Source organism: Podarcis vaucheri (assembly GCF_965113315.1).
Source record: "Podarcis vaucheri genome assembly, chromosome: 14".
NCBI classification, from domain to species: domain Eukaryota; kingdom Metazoa; phylum Chordata; class Lepidosauria; order Squamata; family Lacertidae; genus Podarcis; species Podarcis vaucheri.
In genome coordinates, this window is record NC_138752.1 from 5,316,915 (window position 1) to 5,333,877 (window position 16,963).

The 16,963-nt window shown below is 43.9% G+C and overlaps 1 protein-coding gene across 5 annotated transcripts in view; it reads left to right on the top strand.

Annotated features, from left to right (window-relative positions):
* Positions 1–16,963, top strand: part of TLN2 (talin 2) — a 187,777-nt gene that overhangs the window by 126,801 nt on the left and 44,013 nt on the right. For all 5 annotated transcript variants that reach the window (XM_082197996.1, XM_082197998.1, XM_082197994.1 and 2 more), the window contains exons 27-31: positions 2,891–3,099; positions 5,331–5,450; positions 6,145–6,342; positions 8,464–8,603; positions 9,818–9,911. In XM_082197996.1, coding sequence (XP_082054122.1) covers positions 2,891–3,099; positions 5,331–5,450; positions 6,145–6,342; positions 8,464–8,603; positions 9,818–9,911 — 761 coding nt within the window. The remainder of the gene's footprint in view (positions 1–2,890; positions 3,100–5,330; positions 5,451–6,144; positions 6,343–8,463; positions 8,604–9,817; positions 9,912–16,963) is intronic.

The following is a 16,963-nucleotide window of genomic DNA, read 5'->3' on the forward strand; positions in this document are numbered from 1 at the left end:
AAAATGCATTCGATACCAAAGCGTCTCCTTCAGTATATGAAAGGCTTGGGGAATTGCAGGCTGAATGGCAAAAAGGCTCTTGTAGCCATTAAAATGCTCTTGTGTCAATTACATTCTGTCTTCAGTGCTTAGTCCAGTTGGGGATTTCTGAATCCAGCTGATACAACTCATTAGAGCAACTTTCCTTTTGGTAATGGGACTGAACAGATTTCGGTTGCACTTTGGCTTTGAAGTGGATATAATTGATTAAGATGGCTCTGTGTTTCATTTCAGATGCAGAGTCTTGGCACATGGGAGCTGACATTTGTGCATCAGTAACAATTCCTAAAATATGCAATTAATTCTGGAAGGGGAGGGACCTATATAACTTTCTTTTTTCTTGTTCTGAATTACCTGTGAAAGATCAAGAAACATTTTTTTTAAAAAAATATGGCATTAAGAAACCACTCCATTTTGGGAAATGCTACCAGACCACTTGGCTGGTTGAGAGGATATATTGATTAACATGCTTCTTGTCCGCTACATTAGCTTTGCATTGGCATCCAGCTATGTTTGGGAACATTGACTTGGCCAGACACCTATGCTTTGCTGACACCCTTAATCAAGGGTGGCTAATCCCCAGCTTGGGGGCTTGATTCCCCTCCCCCCAGCAATTTTTTTTTGCTACCCCAGTGACCTCACCAATTATGACATCAGCAGGAAAATTTACCTTATTTTAAAGTGGGCATGCAGTTTAGGCGGGCAAACCCCAGTGCCCTGATGCAGCTGGAAGTTGCCCCCTCTCCATTCAACATAATTTACTAGCAGAGAGGGTGATTTGCACAGCTCTGGTGAGAAGGACAGGCTGTGGACCCTCTGTGTGTGGGCGGTATAAAGTCATCAGAGGGTTGGCCCTCTTGCTAAAAGCTGTTCGCTATCACTGCTATTAATTTTTTCATTTGTTGTGATCCAGGTCAGGGATCACGTTTGTTTTTGTAAGCAGAAATGCTCAGCTTGGAGAAAAGCCAGCTGGTCGTACGTCTCACAGTGTTGGTGTAGGATTGCAGCAGTAAGGCTCCCACATGGTTTGAATGCTCTTCACTTGGGAGAGGACAGCTCCTATATTTGTTAGGCTGAAAGCTTAAAGGGTTTATAACTGTGTAGATATTTATCATCTGGAAAGCAAAAATGTACCCAAACAGGCCTTGTTATTTTGTCACCTTCCTCCTCTCTGCAAAGGAAGCATTTCCCCTTCTTTATTCCCTCCTCCTCCTCTTCACTTTCTCTTCCCTGTGAAAGCTCACCTCCAAATTGGGGCAAGCTGGGCAATTGGAGGCGAATTCTTCCCAGTGACCCTGGGGGTCGCTCAGTGCTATAACAGCCAGGGTCTCAAGAAACAATGCCATGACCCCAAAAGAGCCTTCCAGTAGATTTTTCCCAAATAGCTGTCCCTCTGTGCCGTGTTGCAAACTGCTTTTGAAACAGGTCAGAAGATTCAAAAAGCTGTTTACAATGTCAAGGGCCCTGGCTGGTTAACACAGGGTTATGGGGGTGTGGCGAGTGGAGCGTCGAAGCTTACGCAAAATCTCGGGCACTCAGTGGACCAGAGCGTTTATTCTTGATGAGAAGTCAGTTCCATGCAAAGCCCCAACAAAGCAGGCTGCTGGTATCTTTAGCTCATCACTTTTCAGTCTGTGATGTTGTGGTAGTTAGGCAAGCTTTTCAGTGAAACAGAAACTACTGTCAAGCTGGGTTGTTGAAGAATCTTGTTTAACCCAGAAGCTTGCTGTTGTGGAAGCTCAATTCCAAGGATTGGCAAGCACCAGGATCAGGCTGTAGGCAGGTAGAAGACAGGTGGTCCTAATCCTGGTGTCCCTGCTGCATCTGCACTGGGTTGGATCCAACTGACCTTGGAGATTTGTAGCAGGTGGGGGCATGGGATTGGCTCTGTGGCATCACCTGGTGACCAGAAGGCATCTCGGCTGTGGAGACAGTGGCCTGGCTTGAAGGACTTGATGTTCCTTTCTCTGGTCAGCAACTGCAATGGAACAGGGAACAAGCTTGGAGTCCCTACTGAGTCTGACACTGGCCATGTTCCATGAGCCTGGTCAACCACTAAGAGTCTGCTGAGGTCTGCACTCTGTGTCACTCTCAACATTTGAAGTATGGCAGATTGGCCTGGGAGGTGGGATTTTTCCTGTGTTAGTGAGTGAATCAGTGGACACAGGTTTTGCCAGCTGAGGCTTATGGAAGTTGCAGCCCAAACATCTGGAGAGTTCCAGGTTGTGGAAGAATTGAACCTAGCTGAATCGCTGGATTTTATCACATTTCAGACTCCTCAAATCCCATTTGGTGCCTTGAATATTTCATGAAATGAAAAAAATAATAATGAAAACTGAATACTTTTACGTCAAAAGGTGAAAGGGCATGTATAAAAAATCAGTCCACATCCCCAATGGGTTTCTATCCTCGTAGATGCTGGTGAGGAATTCTCATTGAAAATGAGGTTATTTCACTTGCTAATGGGAAAATTTGTTTTCTGTGATCTGGAAAGAGGGCTGGACCAATCTGTCAATATAAGTTTCTGTCTCAGCTCCTCATTTTTCAAAGTTGAAGTCCCGTTTCCCCTATTTTCTGCATCCACATGAAAATAGTTTTCATGTAATTTCTCATAACTTGCATTTTTGCAAGCAGTTTTTCCTAATGGAGTTCTCTGCATTATTTTTCACTACTTTATGCATTTTTGTAGACCCTTTTCGGCTGGAGAATACACCACAAAATCCAGAACAGTACAAATTTCAAAGACTAGCTGTGTTTTGGTTCTCGTTGTTTCGTGAAATGTGAATTAAAATGAGAAACTAGCTGGCCCGAGCTGAGTATTACTAATATGCTCAATGTGATCTTAATTTAGGGGTTGCTGCCAGGGAGACGGCACATGCCTTGAAAACTTTGGCTCAGGCGGCCCGAGGTGTTTCCGCATCCACCAGTGACCCAGCGGCAGCCCACGCAATGTTGGACTCAGCGCGGGATGTCATGGAAGGCTCAGCAATGCTCATCCAGGAAGCAAAGCAGGCTTTGGTGGCTCCTGGTGATGCAGAAAGCCAACAGAGGCTGGCCCAGGTGAGGCTGGGTGAAATGGAGAGGGATTTGGGGCCCCCCACTGTACTATTGTTCAGCCCCCATTCACTGCAGCAAAGTTTGTGCAGGAGACTGTCTCGGTGGCTTGTGCCCTGTGACACCCATCAATCCATTTATCCCTCTGCTGCCCTTAATGGTGCCTGGAATCTGCCACCCAAGGCAGATGCCTCCTTCTTTCTCCAACCTGTCTCATTCCCATGAAGCATTTGTCTTGGCTCCTTCAAATTGATCTCCATCTGTACCTACACCAGCGTAGGGATGGATGGAGGAGTTTCTTGTGGTTCCATCTTGCCAAAGCAGTTGCCAACGCCCACACCCTGTTTGTGTTGAAGGCCAAGAATGTGGTTTAAGTGGCTAAAGACTCGGTTCTGCAGGACAAGGTGATTGCTGCCCCCACTCCGTGTGCCCTCCGCTCCTCTCAGCTGGAGGCCTCCCTCTGGCGTCGGGGAGAAGAGCTCTTAAGGATGGTCTGTCAGTAGCTGCTCAGAGACAGGTGCTTGGCACAAGGCGAGGCCTGGAGAAGTCAATGAAAGAAGGCCCAGGAACTGTGATTCTTGCATTGCAGGGGGTTGGACTAGATGACCCTTTGGATCCCTTCCAGCTTTGTAGTTCTGTGATTCTTTGATTTCTACATTATTTGGTGAAATATTAATATTTAAATATGCACGTTGTTGCAGAGCTATGCTTTTAACACATGCTTTATCTCAGAGTACATCTTGCTTAAAGTACTTTCCCATATAATATGGTAGGGATGTTAACCCAAATTAATATATTTTTGAGCTAAGAAATGCATTGCAAAATTCAGAGAAGTGTGAAAATCAAAGGAGAATTGTGTTGTGATTCATATATTAGTCCAGTTGCTGCAAATTAGGTCAGTTGGCTTGAAAATCTGCTCCAATGCGATGCTCCTTCCTCTGTCCATCTGGGTGGTGTGTGGCTTCTGCATGGTTCTCTCCTGCCCTCCCTTTGCCTCTCCTCTGTTGTCAAAATTCAGATTGTAAGCAACATGACAGCAGGGATTTCTGACTGCTGATGCCTATCTAAGATGCGAGTACCACAACCTACTTTGATTATTATTCATTTAAAAGATTTTTTATACCCGATGGATGAAGACAGCCTGACAGCCCCTGCCTACAGGTTCACTAGCTGAGAAGGAACTCAGTTTCTGGTTCAGCCTTCCAAGGAGATATATATATAGAGAGAGGGGGGGCTACTATAGAGGCTACTATGGGGTGCAGCTCTCATCTCACTTTTCAGGCCAAGGGAGCTGGTCATGTGGCCAGCATAACTAAACCGCTTCTAGCACAACAGGACACCATGGCGGAAGCCAGAGCGTATGGAAACACTGTTTACCTTCCCGCCGCAGCGGTACCTATTTATCTACTTGCACTGGTGTACTTTTGAACTGCTAGGTTGGCAGAAGCTGGGACAGAACAATGGGCGCTCACCCCATCATGCACATTCGAACTGCTGATCTTCTGATTGCCAAGCCCAAGGGGCTCAGTGGTTTAGACCATAGCGCCACCCACGTCCCTTTAAAAACATACATATACACACAATATATATATATTCCACTATAGCATAGAAAAATCAGAGTGGTTTACAATAATGTCTATATGTATAATAAACATTTAAAACAGAGACCATCAACTAACCATTATGGAAAGATGTATTTTTATTGCCTTCGTAAGCCTAACAGGATAGAAAAAAAGTTGTCACAGAAGGCATCTGCTGAATCTCTTTTGGCAGAGTATTCCACAGGACTGGGCTGATGACGCCAAAAGGCTTGGTTTCTTCTTGTTGTTAAATGAGCTTCACCAACTTTGGGAACAACCAACAATGTTCCTGCAGATGATCTCAATAATGGAGCTGGGATATAAGAGTTCAGGTGGTCCCCAAGGTACCCTGACCTAAGTTGTTCAGGGCTCTGTGATTTAATGCAATGACCTTGAACTTAGCTTGGTAATAGATGGGCAGCCAGTGCAGATGTTTTAACAATGGGGTCATGTGTTCTTGGCCATGTGTCTCCACCATCATTCTGGAAGAATTTAAGTCTCTGAAAACTTTGTCCCTGTCCCACATCCTCCTGGAATGTTGAGGCTACTGGCTTGTGGGGGTCTGGTACTGGGGGGGGGGATGCACTGCACACATGCTCAGAGATTGTAGGCAGCATTAATTAAATTAATCAACTTTGCCATGTTTCCCCCCTGAAGGTGGCCAAAGCTGTCTCCCATTCTTTGAACAACTGTGTGAACTGCCTTCCTGGCCAAAAGGATGTGGATGTAGCGCTGAAGAGCATTGGTGAATCCAGCAAAAAATTGCTTGTGGAATCGGTGAGATACTTTTTAATATTTGTATGTTGTTGTTGTTGTTGTTGTTGTTGTTGTTGCTAAGGTGGTGGTGGTAGGTTTTTATTTTTGTTTTTAATGCAAAGCTGGCCTTAAAAATGGTTACTGCAACCTCCAATAAACAGAACATTACTCTCAAAAGAGTTGCTTGCTTGTAGACTTGTGGTAAGATGGTGGTACAGATCTGGCACCATCCATTCCATCACCTCACTCCACCTCATGTATAACCAAGCTTTCACAAGGCTCACTGCAAGAGAGTTTGAGCAGCCTGGCCTAACTTTGGGACAGTTGGCATAACCCTTGGGTAGTCCTTGGATAACCAGCCTGGTGCCCTTTCAATGTTGCTGGACTACTACAACTCCCATCATCCCTGGCCATTGGCCAATGCTAGCTGGGGCTGATGGGAATTGGAGGCCAACAACATCTGGAAGGCACCGGGTTGGGGTGCCGGAACTGCTGTAATTCCTGTCCCCTACTGTAACTAAACCCAGGTGCACATAACCAAAACAATTGCATTGTTCCCCTCTGTTCCATCCCTTCTGTGTGCTACAGTTTTTAGACTGTAAGTTCCATGGAGCAGGGACTTTGCAAAGTGCCCTGCACTGAGGTTACTGTGTATAAAGCCATTGGTAACTTACCCCCCAACCCCTCTTTCTCTTCCCCCGCCCCTGCCTGGTAGCTGCCTCCCAGTTCAAAATCATTCCAAGAAGCACAGAGTGAACTCAACCAGGCTGCAGCTGACCTGAACCAGTCAGCGGGGGAGGTTGTCCATGCCACGCGGGGCCAGAGCGGGGAGCTGGCAGCTGCTTCCGGAAAATTCAGTGAAGACTTTGACGAGTTCCTGGATGCTGGGATTGAAATGGCTGGGCAAGCTCAGGTGAGGCGTCTTCCTCCACCAGTTTGCTCTCTGGCTGGGCAGGATGCGGTGAGGGGGGAAGCGATTGGTCATGGTTGTTGGGGTGGGGTGTTTGTCAGCTCCTTTGTCAGCTTTCCTCAGAAAGGAACAGTGGGGTGTAAATGTTGAAATGAAAGGAATGTCCAAAGGAACAGGAGAGGAGAAGACAGTAGGTCTTTCCATGCACCTGAAGGTTGCCACAAAGGAGAAGGCAGAGTCTTTGTTCTCTGATGCTGTTCCAGAACTACAGTGGTGCCCTGCAAGACGAATGCCTCGCAAGACGGAAAACTCGCTAGACAAAAGAGTTTTCCGTTTTGGAGGTGCTTCGCAAAACAAATTTCCTATGGGCTTGCTTCGCAAGACGACAATGTCTTGCGAGTTCCTTTTTCTAAGCCGCTAATCCGCTTATCAGCTGATCCGATCAGCAGATAAGCCGCTAATAGCGCTAATCCGCTAATCCGTCAATGGGCTTGCTTTGCAAAACGAAAAAAACCGCTAAACGAAGAGAATCACAGAACAGATTCTTTTTGTCTTGCGAGGCACCACTGTAGATCTCATGGGATCATGTTGGAGGAAGCTAGACTTGGGTTGAACATTAAGAGAAACCTCTTGACAGAGCAGTGAGGCAAAGAGACCCATTTACTAGAGAGGTGGTGGGTGGGCTCTCCCAAAGCTAAAGGGGTTGGGGGTGGAGGATGCTCTAGTTCTAAATTTCCTGCACTGGACTATATGACACCCAAAGCCTCCTACAGTGTTTATGAGTCTATACATGGTGTATGATCCTGTCACATCTCAATCTGTCCAGCTCCCATCCCCCTGGCTCGTTCACTATCATTTAGCAGGGAATCAGCATGTCCATTATAACAACCTAAGAAGAGCTTGCTGGATCCGACCAGTGGCCCATCAAGTCCAGCCTCCTGTTCTGACAGTGGCCAGCCAGATGGGAAACCTGCAAGCCGCACCTGAGTGCCAGAGCCCTCTCCCCTCCTGCAGTTTCCAGCAACTTGTATTCAGAAACATTGCTGCCTGCAGCTGTGGAGGCCGGGGAGGGCCACAGGGCGAGTGGCCACTGATAGCCTTCTCCTCCATGAAGTTCTCTGATCCTCCTTTAAAGCCATCTAAGTTGGTGGCCACCACCGCCTCCTGTGGGAGCGAGTTCCATAGATTAACTACGGGCTGCATGAAGGAGTCGTTCTTTTCACCTGTCCCGAATCTTCCAGCATTCAACCTCTTTGGATGTCCACGAGTCCTAATGTTATGAGAGAGAGAGAAAAACCTTTCTCTTTTCACTTTCTCTGTGCCATGCATAACTTTCTAAACATGACACATCTTTTCTCTAAACTAAAAGGTCTCATATGCTGCAACATTTCCCCATAGGGAGTTGCTCCACCCCCTGGATCATTTTGGTTGCCCTTTTCTGACCCTTTTCCCTAAGGAACAGCAGCAGCAAGGAAAAGTTCTTCTCAGCAAAGGGCAGCATGAGAGTAACCAGCCTGTCCTCTGCCTTTGCTTGAGAGCTCCAGTCCACAGATCTCAAAGGTGTTGCTTCATCAGCACAGCCCTCATTCGCTCTGCTATTGTCTGGGCCGGCAGCTGAGTGACAAAGTATGTCTTGGTTTATCCAGGGCCACCTGCTCCAAGCTCTGAGTCGGCCAGAACCTCCCTGTGTATTGAGCAAAGACCGCTCTGCCCTTCCCTGTCTAGCAGGCCTGCCAACATTAACAGCTGCGCACCCACCCATGGTCGCTTGACATCTTGTCGTGCTCATGGAAATGAGATGCTAATTAAGCCCTTGCAGTCAAGTCATGCAAATTAGCTGCAGACCTTTTAGCACTTGCTATAATTTCCAGTGTAGCCTGTGGTGCAGAGTGAGCGGCCCTCTCTGCTGCTCGCCAAACAAGTTGCCTCTTCAACAAGTTGATTTTAAAGCACTCCCCTCCCCCCAACCACCACTTTTTCCGCAAAGGCCCCCTCTTGTCACAGCATCAGGGGCTTGGATGCGACTCCTTTTGTCTTTGCATGGAGAGTAACTCAGAGCTTAGCCTCCTTGCTGCCTTCCCTTGCCCTAAATCCATGCCATGATTTGCCTCTTTGGCCTTACAGACAAAGGAGGACCAAATTCAAGTCATTGGGAACCTCAAGAACATCTCCATGGCTTCCAGCAAGTTGCTTCTGGCTGCCAAGTCTCTCTCGGTGGATCCCGGTGCTCCCAATGCCAAGAACCTCTTGGCAGCAGCTGCAAGGTAAGGGCCAAGGCAGAAGTGCAGTTCACCTGAGTAGCTTCTGTTTTCCAAATGAACATAAAACCCAGGAGTGGTCAGCAGGGAGGGCCACTGCTGCTTACCTAACCTCCCAGCAGGATCAGCTCCACTGGTGCATTTACTCCCTGGTGCCCTGGTCCTCTCCCGCTCTCTCCTGGTTAGTCATTGTTACCCCCCCCCCCCCATGTTAGAATGCCAGGTGAGCACCACCAGCCCTCCCTTCCGAGGGCTCCTAATCAAACAAATGGGAGGAAGGAAATCAGGGAATATATAGATCTGTTTTAGATGGGACCCACATGCCTTAGAAGTGGCCTTTCTGTATGTCAGCTTTCCACAAGCTGGTACTTTCAAATGTTTTGAACTACAACTCCCATCAGTCCCAGCTTTGTACTGGCTAGGCCCGGTGGGATTTGTAGTTCAAAACATCTGAATGGCCCCAGCTACGGGAACCCCCTGCCACCTTTGTTCATCAAGGGGGGCTTTGCTTCTGCTGTCATCTGTACAGTGCAAAACAAAACCTGCCAGTGGAGGCAGTGCCATTACAGAAGTAGCCCTGAGGATAATTTTATTTTTATTATTTATAAAATTTCTATATCGCCCTTCATACAAGGATCACAGGGCTTTTTACAATATAAATACACAAAAATACATGCCATAGCAACAAATAAAAACAGTAACCTCCCATGGACTGTTTGCCTCTCAATCAGGCATTGTGCCTCCTTGCCTTGCTTTTTGTAAACTGTTCCTTTTTCCCACTAGAGAGATGCAGCTTTGGGTTGTGGGGGTTGTTTCCTGGATTAGAGAGATATTTTCTGGTTTGTTTTATCTTTAAAAATTGATATTGGTATTAATTGGCTGATTGGTTTTACTAGTGGAAGAGAATTTTAGGAGACTTTTACTAGCTTATTTTGAGAACTCTGTTTAGAGCCTGCCCTACCGTTAGACAGAATTAGGCAGATGCCTCAGGCAGTTGATTTTGGGTGTCGTTTATAATTATTGATTTCTTACTGCCAATTCAAAAATAATTTGGCTGCTCTTGGGTACCATGCATCTTAATTTCTTAAACTTTTCTGGCAGGGTGGTGGTGGGTTGCCACTTGCTTCTCTAATCAAGCCGGCTACCTCATAGCAGGTCCACCTGTGATCTACTCTGATTACCCACATTGTTGGTCTCTGAGATGTGCATGTCTCTTCTAGGGCTGTGACTGAGAGTATAAATCAGCTCATCACTTTGTGTACTCAGCAAGCGCCGGGCCAAAAAGAGTGTGACAACGCTCTCCGGGAACTGGAGGTAGGTCTCCACTTGATTGCAGGCTCACTGTTCTTGGGTGATATGACTGGCAAAGCTTTCGTGATTAAGGGTGTTTGTGGCTGTCCTCAAATCTTGCCCCATCAGGACTTGGAGAGTTGCTTGCTAGTCAGCTGACTGAACGCTCAGCAGGCTGGCACTTGAGTCTGCCAGGCTAACTGTCTAAACAAGAGTCCTGGAGGACTTCCGGTTCGGCGCCAGCGCTAATGGCTGCTCTCTCTCCGAGCTCCGGAGAGAGGAAGGCTCTGCGAGTTCGGGTCTGACCCGCTTCGGCAAGCGGGGGACCCCTAAAATCACAGGAACGGATCCTGTGAACAAGGAGATTCGGTGGGCACCCGAAGCGCCCCCTCTTTACCGCAGAAAGAGCCTTTTTAAAGGCTCCGGAACGACAACGGGGGAGCGCGGTGCTGAGAATCGCTACCCAGCCCGCAGAGTGAAGCCGCGTCGCCATTAGTGGAGAGCGTCGATTCCCTTCCTAAACAATCTGGACAAAAAGGACCCGTGAGTAAGACTGAACCTGTATTCGTGTCAAAATTATTTGAAATTAGGCTGAAAACGGGGAAGGCAAAAATTAAGGAAGTCTGCCTTCCCCCGACTGCATGACAATCGAAGCAACGAAAGTTATTAAGCTGCATCCGTAAGGGAAAATTGTTCTTAATTGCCTGAATCCGACATTTGGACTTTGATCATCCCCTCCAGCTTGCAGGGCAGAGGGGAGGAAAAAGTGACTTTACAAGCTGCATGATTAATTTAACGGAAAAGGAAAACTTCTGCAGCCCCCAACCTGGTACGAACTGCTCATAAAACAAAGGAACACTGAACTGACTTTAAAATTCTTGTGAAGGTTACAAAGTGGAAGCTTTACTGTTTATTTGATACAAAGTTTTGGGACTTGGTGGATACAATTTATCAGGGAAGGCTGGGACTTTATCTATTGGGAAAGTGCTGCAATATACATATAGGAGCCTCCTGATAAATTTGTGTTATAAATACTCGTAATTTCGGTTTGCGGACATTCTGATTTGCTCCCTCTAGAGGGTAAACTGAAAGTTGCTACGCTTTGAGACAGTGGAATTTTCCTTTTGGTGAAGGCTCCTGTGGGAAACGACCTTGGGACATGAGTGGCCCAGCAGACGAGATAACCACGAGAGCAAAGACAAAGCAGCTACAGCAACTTAAGAAAAGAGGCTCGATCTCAGGAATAACATCTACAGTGACAACAGGACAAGAAAGAGGTGCAGCAGTCTCCATGGATGCAGTATCGCAAGCCCTTCTCAAGATAAACCAATCCCTGGAGAATTTGACAAAGCAAACGGCAGAGAATACTAAGAAATTGACAGAGAATTCACAGAAATTGACAGACTTGACAGCTAGACTTGACTTGAACACAGAATCTATAAACAAGCTTACGCAAGAGAACTCTGCCACACGTCAAATTGCGGAGGAAGCTAGAACTATTGCTGGAGAGACGCAGGAAAAATTAGAACCGATTGCCAAAAAGGTTTATGATCACGACGAAACTCTGGCATTGTGGGAACTACAAAGAAAAGAAAGGAATTTGAAATTACGATCAATTCCAGAGGATGAAGGAGATAACCTTACAGACTTTTTAATGAAGGAGTTTGCAGATGCCTGGGAAGATCTAGAGGAAGACGAAATCCAAATTACAACGGCTTTCAGATTGGGCAGAAGACAAAATAGAAAGGTACCGAGAGACTGCTTGATTACCTTGAGATCAAAGGAGGAAAGAGATAAAATACTAAGACTGCATTTTGAAAAAGCCTTACAAATTGGAAATTCACCGATACAGATTTTTAAAGATATCCCCAAACATATCCTGGACTTGAGAGCTTTTTATAAGGACCTGGTCTACTTGCTCAAGAAGAACGATATTCGTTTTAGGTGGGAATTCCCACAGGGACTGTCCTTTGACTACAGGGGAAAGAAGGTTAAAATAAAGACGATACAGGATAAAGACAGGTTCTTGCATAAAAATCAAGAAGATTTACAGAAAGGAACTGTAGACCCAATTGCTGAGCAAAAGGGTGTAATAGACATCTTGAACCTTTCGTTTGGACAGAACCTTCCACTACCAACAGAGGAGGAACAACAATTGGGAGCAGTTGGAGGAATACCAGAAAAATAACAAGATGGCCCTGCAATTCCTCAGTTGGAATTGTAATGGGATGAACATGCCTTTGAAGAGACGACAAGTATTCCATATTTTGTACAGAGAACAACTGGACGTGACTTGCTTACAGGAAACTCACATAACTAGAGCCCACAGGAGACTACTTATGAATAAAAAATTGGGACAAGAATTTATCTCGTCGGATAAAGTGAAAAAAAGAGGAGTTGTGATCTATGTAAAAGAGAAATGGGCTCCAAAAATGATCTTTAAAGATGAAGAAGGAAGATATTTAGCGGTGGAGATACAAGTACAAGGAGAAAAATTTTTGATAATTGGGATTTACGCACCAAATGAAGGTAAAGCGGAATTCTTTAAAAAACTTCATGAAACTCTGATGGACTATTTGGATTACAATATGATAATTATGGGAGATATGAATGGTGTAGTTTCTACAAATATGGACAAGACACAAAGACTGATACTCACTAAAGATGGGAGACTCCCTAAGACTTTTTTTGAAATGACCGAGAACATGGACCTAATAGACATTTGGAGAACAAGGAACCCTCTTGAAAGAGAGGGAACCTTTTTCTCCCAAGCACAGATGACCTGGACCAGAATTGATCAAATTTGGATCACTAGTGGAATGGCTCCGAGGATTAAGACGGTAGAGATCTGCCCAAAAACCTGCTCCGACCATAACGCCGTGAAGATGGAAATGAAACTTACAACAACTGGTCAGTTTAGGTGGAGAATGAATGACACCCTGTTTCGAGATAGAGAATTCCACTTGAAGGCCCAAAAAACTTTAAAGGACTATTTCGAAATCAATCTAAGGGGCAATGTGGAAAAAAGAGTGGTCTGGGACGCAAGCAAAGCTGTGATGCGAGGGTTTTTGATTCAACAAAACTCAATAAAGAGGAGAAGGCAGAATGAGAAAAGAGAAAAAATTTTGGAAAAGATAAAAGAAGGAGAGAGAAAATTAAGGTCAAAACCAAAGTCCCAGGAGATTTTGAGGGAGATTAAATTATATCAAACACAATATATGGAATTGATGAACCAAGAGATAGAGTGGAAAATAAAGCAAATGAGACAAAAGTCATTTGAGTCGGCAGACAAATGTGGCAAGCTTTTGGCATGGCAACTTAAGAAAAGACAGAAATTAAATACAGTTACAAGTTTAGAAGTGGATGGAAGGACTATATCTAAACCAAATGAAATAAGAAACTGTTTCGTGAGTTATTTTAAAAAACTCTATTCTCAAGGAGCACAAAATGAAGAAGATATAGATAAATTCCTTAACAAATATGGATTACAAAAAATCTCCCCTCAAAGTAAGGTGGACTTAAACCAGAGAATATCAGAACAAGAGATAGAGGGTGCCATTCAGGACATGCAATTGGGCAAATCTCCAGGACCAGATGGCTTGACTTCCAGATATTACAAATCGCTAAAGGAATGGCTGATTCAACCGTTAAAGGATGTCTGTAATGAGATCTTAGAGGGAAAAAAGGCACCCGAATCGTGGAAGGAAGCATATATTTCACTCATACCAAAGACAGAGACTGAAAAGACTCAATTGAAGAACTACCGCCCAATCTCGTTACTCAATGTGGATTACAAAATTTTTGCAGACATTTTAGCAAAAAGATTTAAAAGAGTATTGATGGAAAAGATCCACAGAGACCAAGCAGGCTTTCTCCCAAAGAGACACCTCTCAGACAATGTTAGGATTATAATAGACATTTTGGAAAAGTTAGAGGTGAATATAAACACCAAAGCAGTTTTGATATTTGTGGACGCGGAGAAAGCCTTTGACAACATTTCTTGGAGTTTTATGAAAAAGAATCTTCATGGGATGGGGGTAGGACAAGGTTTTGAGAATGGTGTGGGTGCAATATACTCTGAACAAAAAGCTAAGTTGATTGTAAATAATGTGATAACGGAGGAACTTAAGATAGAAAAAGGAACACGACAGGGATGCCCAATTTCCCCATTGCTTTTTATTTCTGTCCTGGAGGTTTTGCTGAATATGATTAGAAATGACCAGCAGGTTAAAGGGGTACAGGTCGGAGCAAAACATTACAAGTTAAGGGCTTTCGCAGATGATTTAGTCCTGACTTTACAAGAGCCATACACTAGTACGAAAAAGGTGTTGGAGATAATCCAACAATTTGGCCAGGTAGCCGGATTTAAGTTGAATAAACAAAAAACTAAAGTCCTAGGGAAAAATTTGACAGATATAGAAAAGAACAAGTTTCAAGAAGAGACGGGTTTGACGGTGACTAAGAAGGTGAAATACCTAGGGGTTAACCTAACATCTAAAAATTTGAATTTGTATAAGGACAACTATGAAAAATGTTGGACAGAAATCAAAAAAGATCTAGAAATATGGTCAAACTTGAGATTATCAATGTTAGGCCGAATTGCAGTAATTAAGATGAATGTATTGCCTAGAATGTTATTTTTGTTTCAAACTTTGCAAATACTTGACAAGATGGACTGTTTCAAGAGGTGGCAGAAAGATATCGCGAAATTTGTCTGGCAGGGCAAAAAGCCCAGGATAAAATATAAAATATTAACAGATGCAAAAGAAAGAGGGGGATTTGCCCTGCCGGACTTAAAATTGTATTATGAAGCAGCAGCATTCTGCTGGCTGAAAGAGTGGATGCTCCTCGAGAATACAGATATCTTGGACTTAGAAGGTTTTAATAATGCATTTGGTTGGCATGCATATTTATGGTATGATAAAATTAAAGTGCATAGTGCCTTTAAAAATCACATTGTAAGGAAAGCGCTGTTCAATGTTTGGATGAGATATAAAGACTTGCTGGAAAATAAAACCCCTAGATGGTTGTCACCTTTAGAGGCGAAGGCCCACAAGAAACTCAATATGGAGGTCGGATGGCCAAAGTATTGTGAGATTCTAGAACAAGATGGAGAGAGACTGAAACTAAAGAGCCATGAAAACCTAAAACCCAAAGTACAAGATTGGCTCCACTATTACCAAATAACGGAGGTTTTTAAACAAGACAGGAAAATTGGCTTCCAGGTGGAAAAATCAAAACTTGAGACAGAATTGTTAGAACCCAATACTAAGAATCTGTCAAGAATGTATAACTTGCTGTTAAAATGGAATACACAAGATGAAGTAGTTAAATCAGCCATGATTAAATGGGCACAGGACATCGGTCATAATATAATGTCAGCTGACTGGGAAAGGTTGTGGAACACCGGAATTAAATTTACGGCATGTAGTGCCTTAAAGGAAAATGTAATGAAAATGGTTTACAGGTGGTACATGACCCCAGTCAAGCTGGCAAAAATTTATCATTTGCCCGACAATAAATGTTGGAAATGTAAAGAAACTGAAGGTACTTTTTATCATCTTTGGTGGACGTGCCCGAAGATTAAGGTCTTTTGGGAGATGATATACAATGAAATGAAAAAGGTATTTAAATATACCTTTCTTAAGAAACCAGAGGCCTTTCTCTTGGGCATTGTCGGCCAATTGGTGCAAAAAAAAGATAGAACTTTCTTTATGTATGCAACAACAGCAGCAAGAATATTGATAGCAAAGTATTGGAAGACACAAGATCTACCCACCGTGGAAGAATGGCAGATGAAAGTGATTGACTACATGACTTTGGCGGAAATGACGAGCAGAATTCGAGACCAGGGGAAGGAGACTGCGGAAGAAGATTGGAAGAAATTCAAGATTTATCTTAAGGACCATTATAAACTTGAGGAAGTTTAGAATGTCGAGATTCGACAGAGATAAAGGGTTGCAGTAATATAAGATTAGAATAAGAAAGGACTATAATAAATTAGAGTTGGAAAAATATGTATAAGTTGCTGTAAAATTTGGACATGAGGATGCAGAAAGGGGAGGTATGGGGAAGTCCGAGGAAAGAAGTCTACGAAATGACATTATGAAACCACACTTCTTTGTTTGTTTGTTTGTTTTTTTTTGTGTTTGTTTGTTATAAAAACTTTTGTAAAACTAATAAAAAATATTATAAAAAATAAAAATAAACAAGAGTCCTGGTGGATCAAGTGATAAAACATCAAAGCTTGGCTGCCATGATTTTTTGACGGCTCGATTGCCACAGCTTGACTGCTACAACCCAGGGAACTTTACATCTCTTACTTCCGTAGACAGTGAATACTAAACTGTATTAGCTGCGTAGCTTTGTTCTCAGCTAGTATCATTCAAAGATCCTGTTTTGTTTCCATTGATTTGTGATAGTGGCCACACTATTGTTGACATCAACCTTCCCCATCATTGAGCTCCTCATGTTGCTGGACTCCAAGTCCCATCATCCCTGACCCCTGGTCACCATGTTTGCTGGGACTGCTGGGAGTTTTTGTCCCATCTGCCTCTGGGAACTCAAGGCTGGGTTTCCCTGATGCCCTTTCCCCTGGATGAAACAGATAAAATATTCTATTTGTTAAGTTCTTGGATATTTATATATTCATTACAGTGCCTGTTCTCAGTTTATTGTCACTCACATGTGCAGATTCACATGTTAATGCCAATAGTGGTTGGCATTATTGTTAATTTCTGAAATTAGCTTTACTTTTCTCCACTTTGGGGCAGATTCACTTTGCCAGATTCATTTGGGAATGTTGACATTCAGCAAACCTCAGGCATTCCTTGTAACTTAACACACTGGAGGCTGAAGTGAGCCAGTGAGGTTTTTTCCAGGATAACTGCCTGGAAGATAAGAGTCACCTTGCATGTATTCTTCCAGCCAGAGAAGGGGCCTGATCAAAGTGTCAAAAATGTTAATATTGTTGACCACATATGTGATAATTTTATTTCTTCCTGCAACCAACCCAGAGATATACAGACAAAAGAAGGGAAGTTATTTAAATACACATATGCTGCTTTTATTGGGAG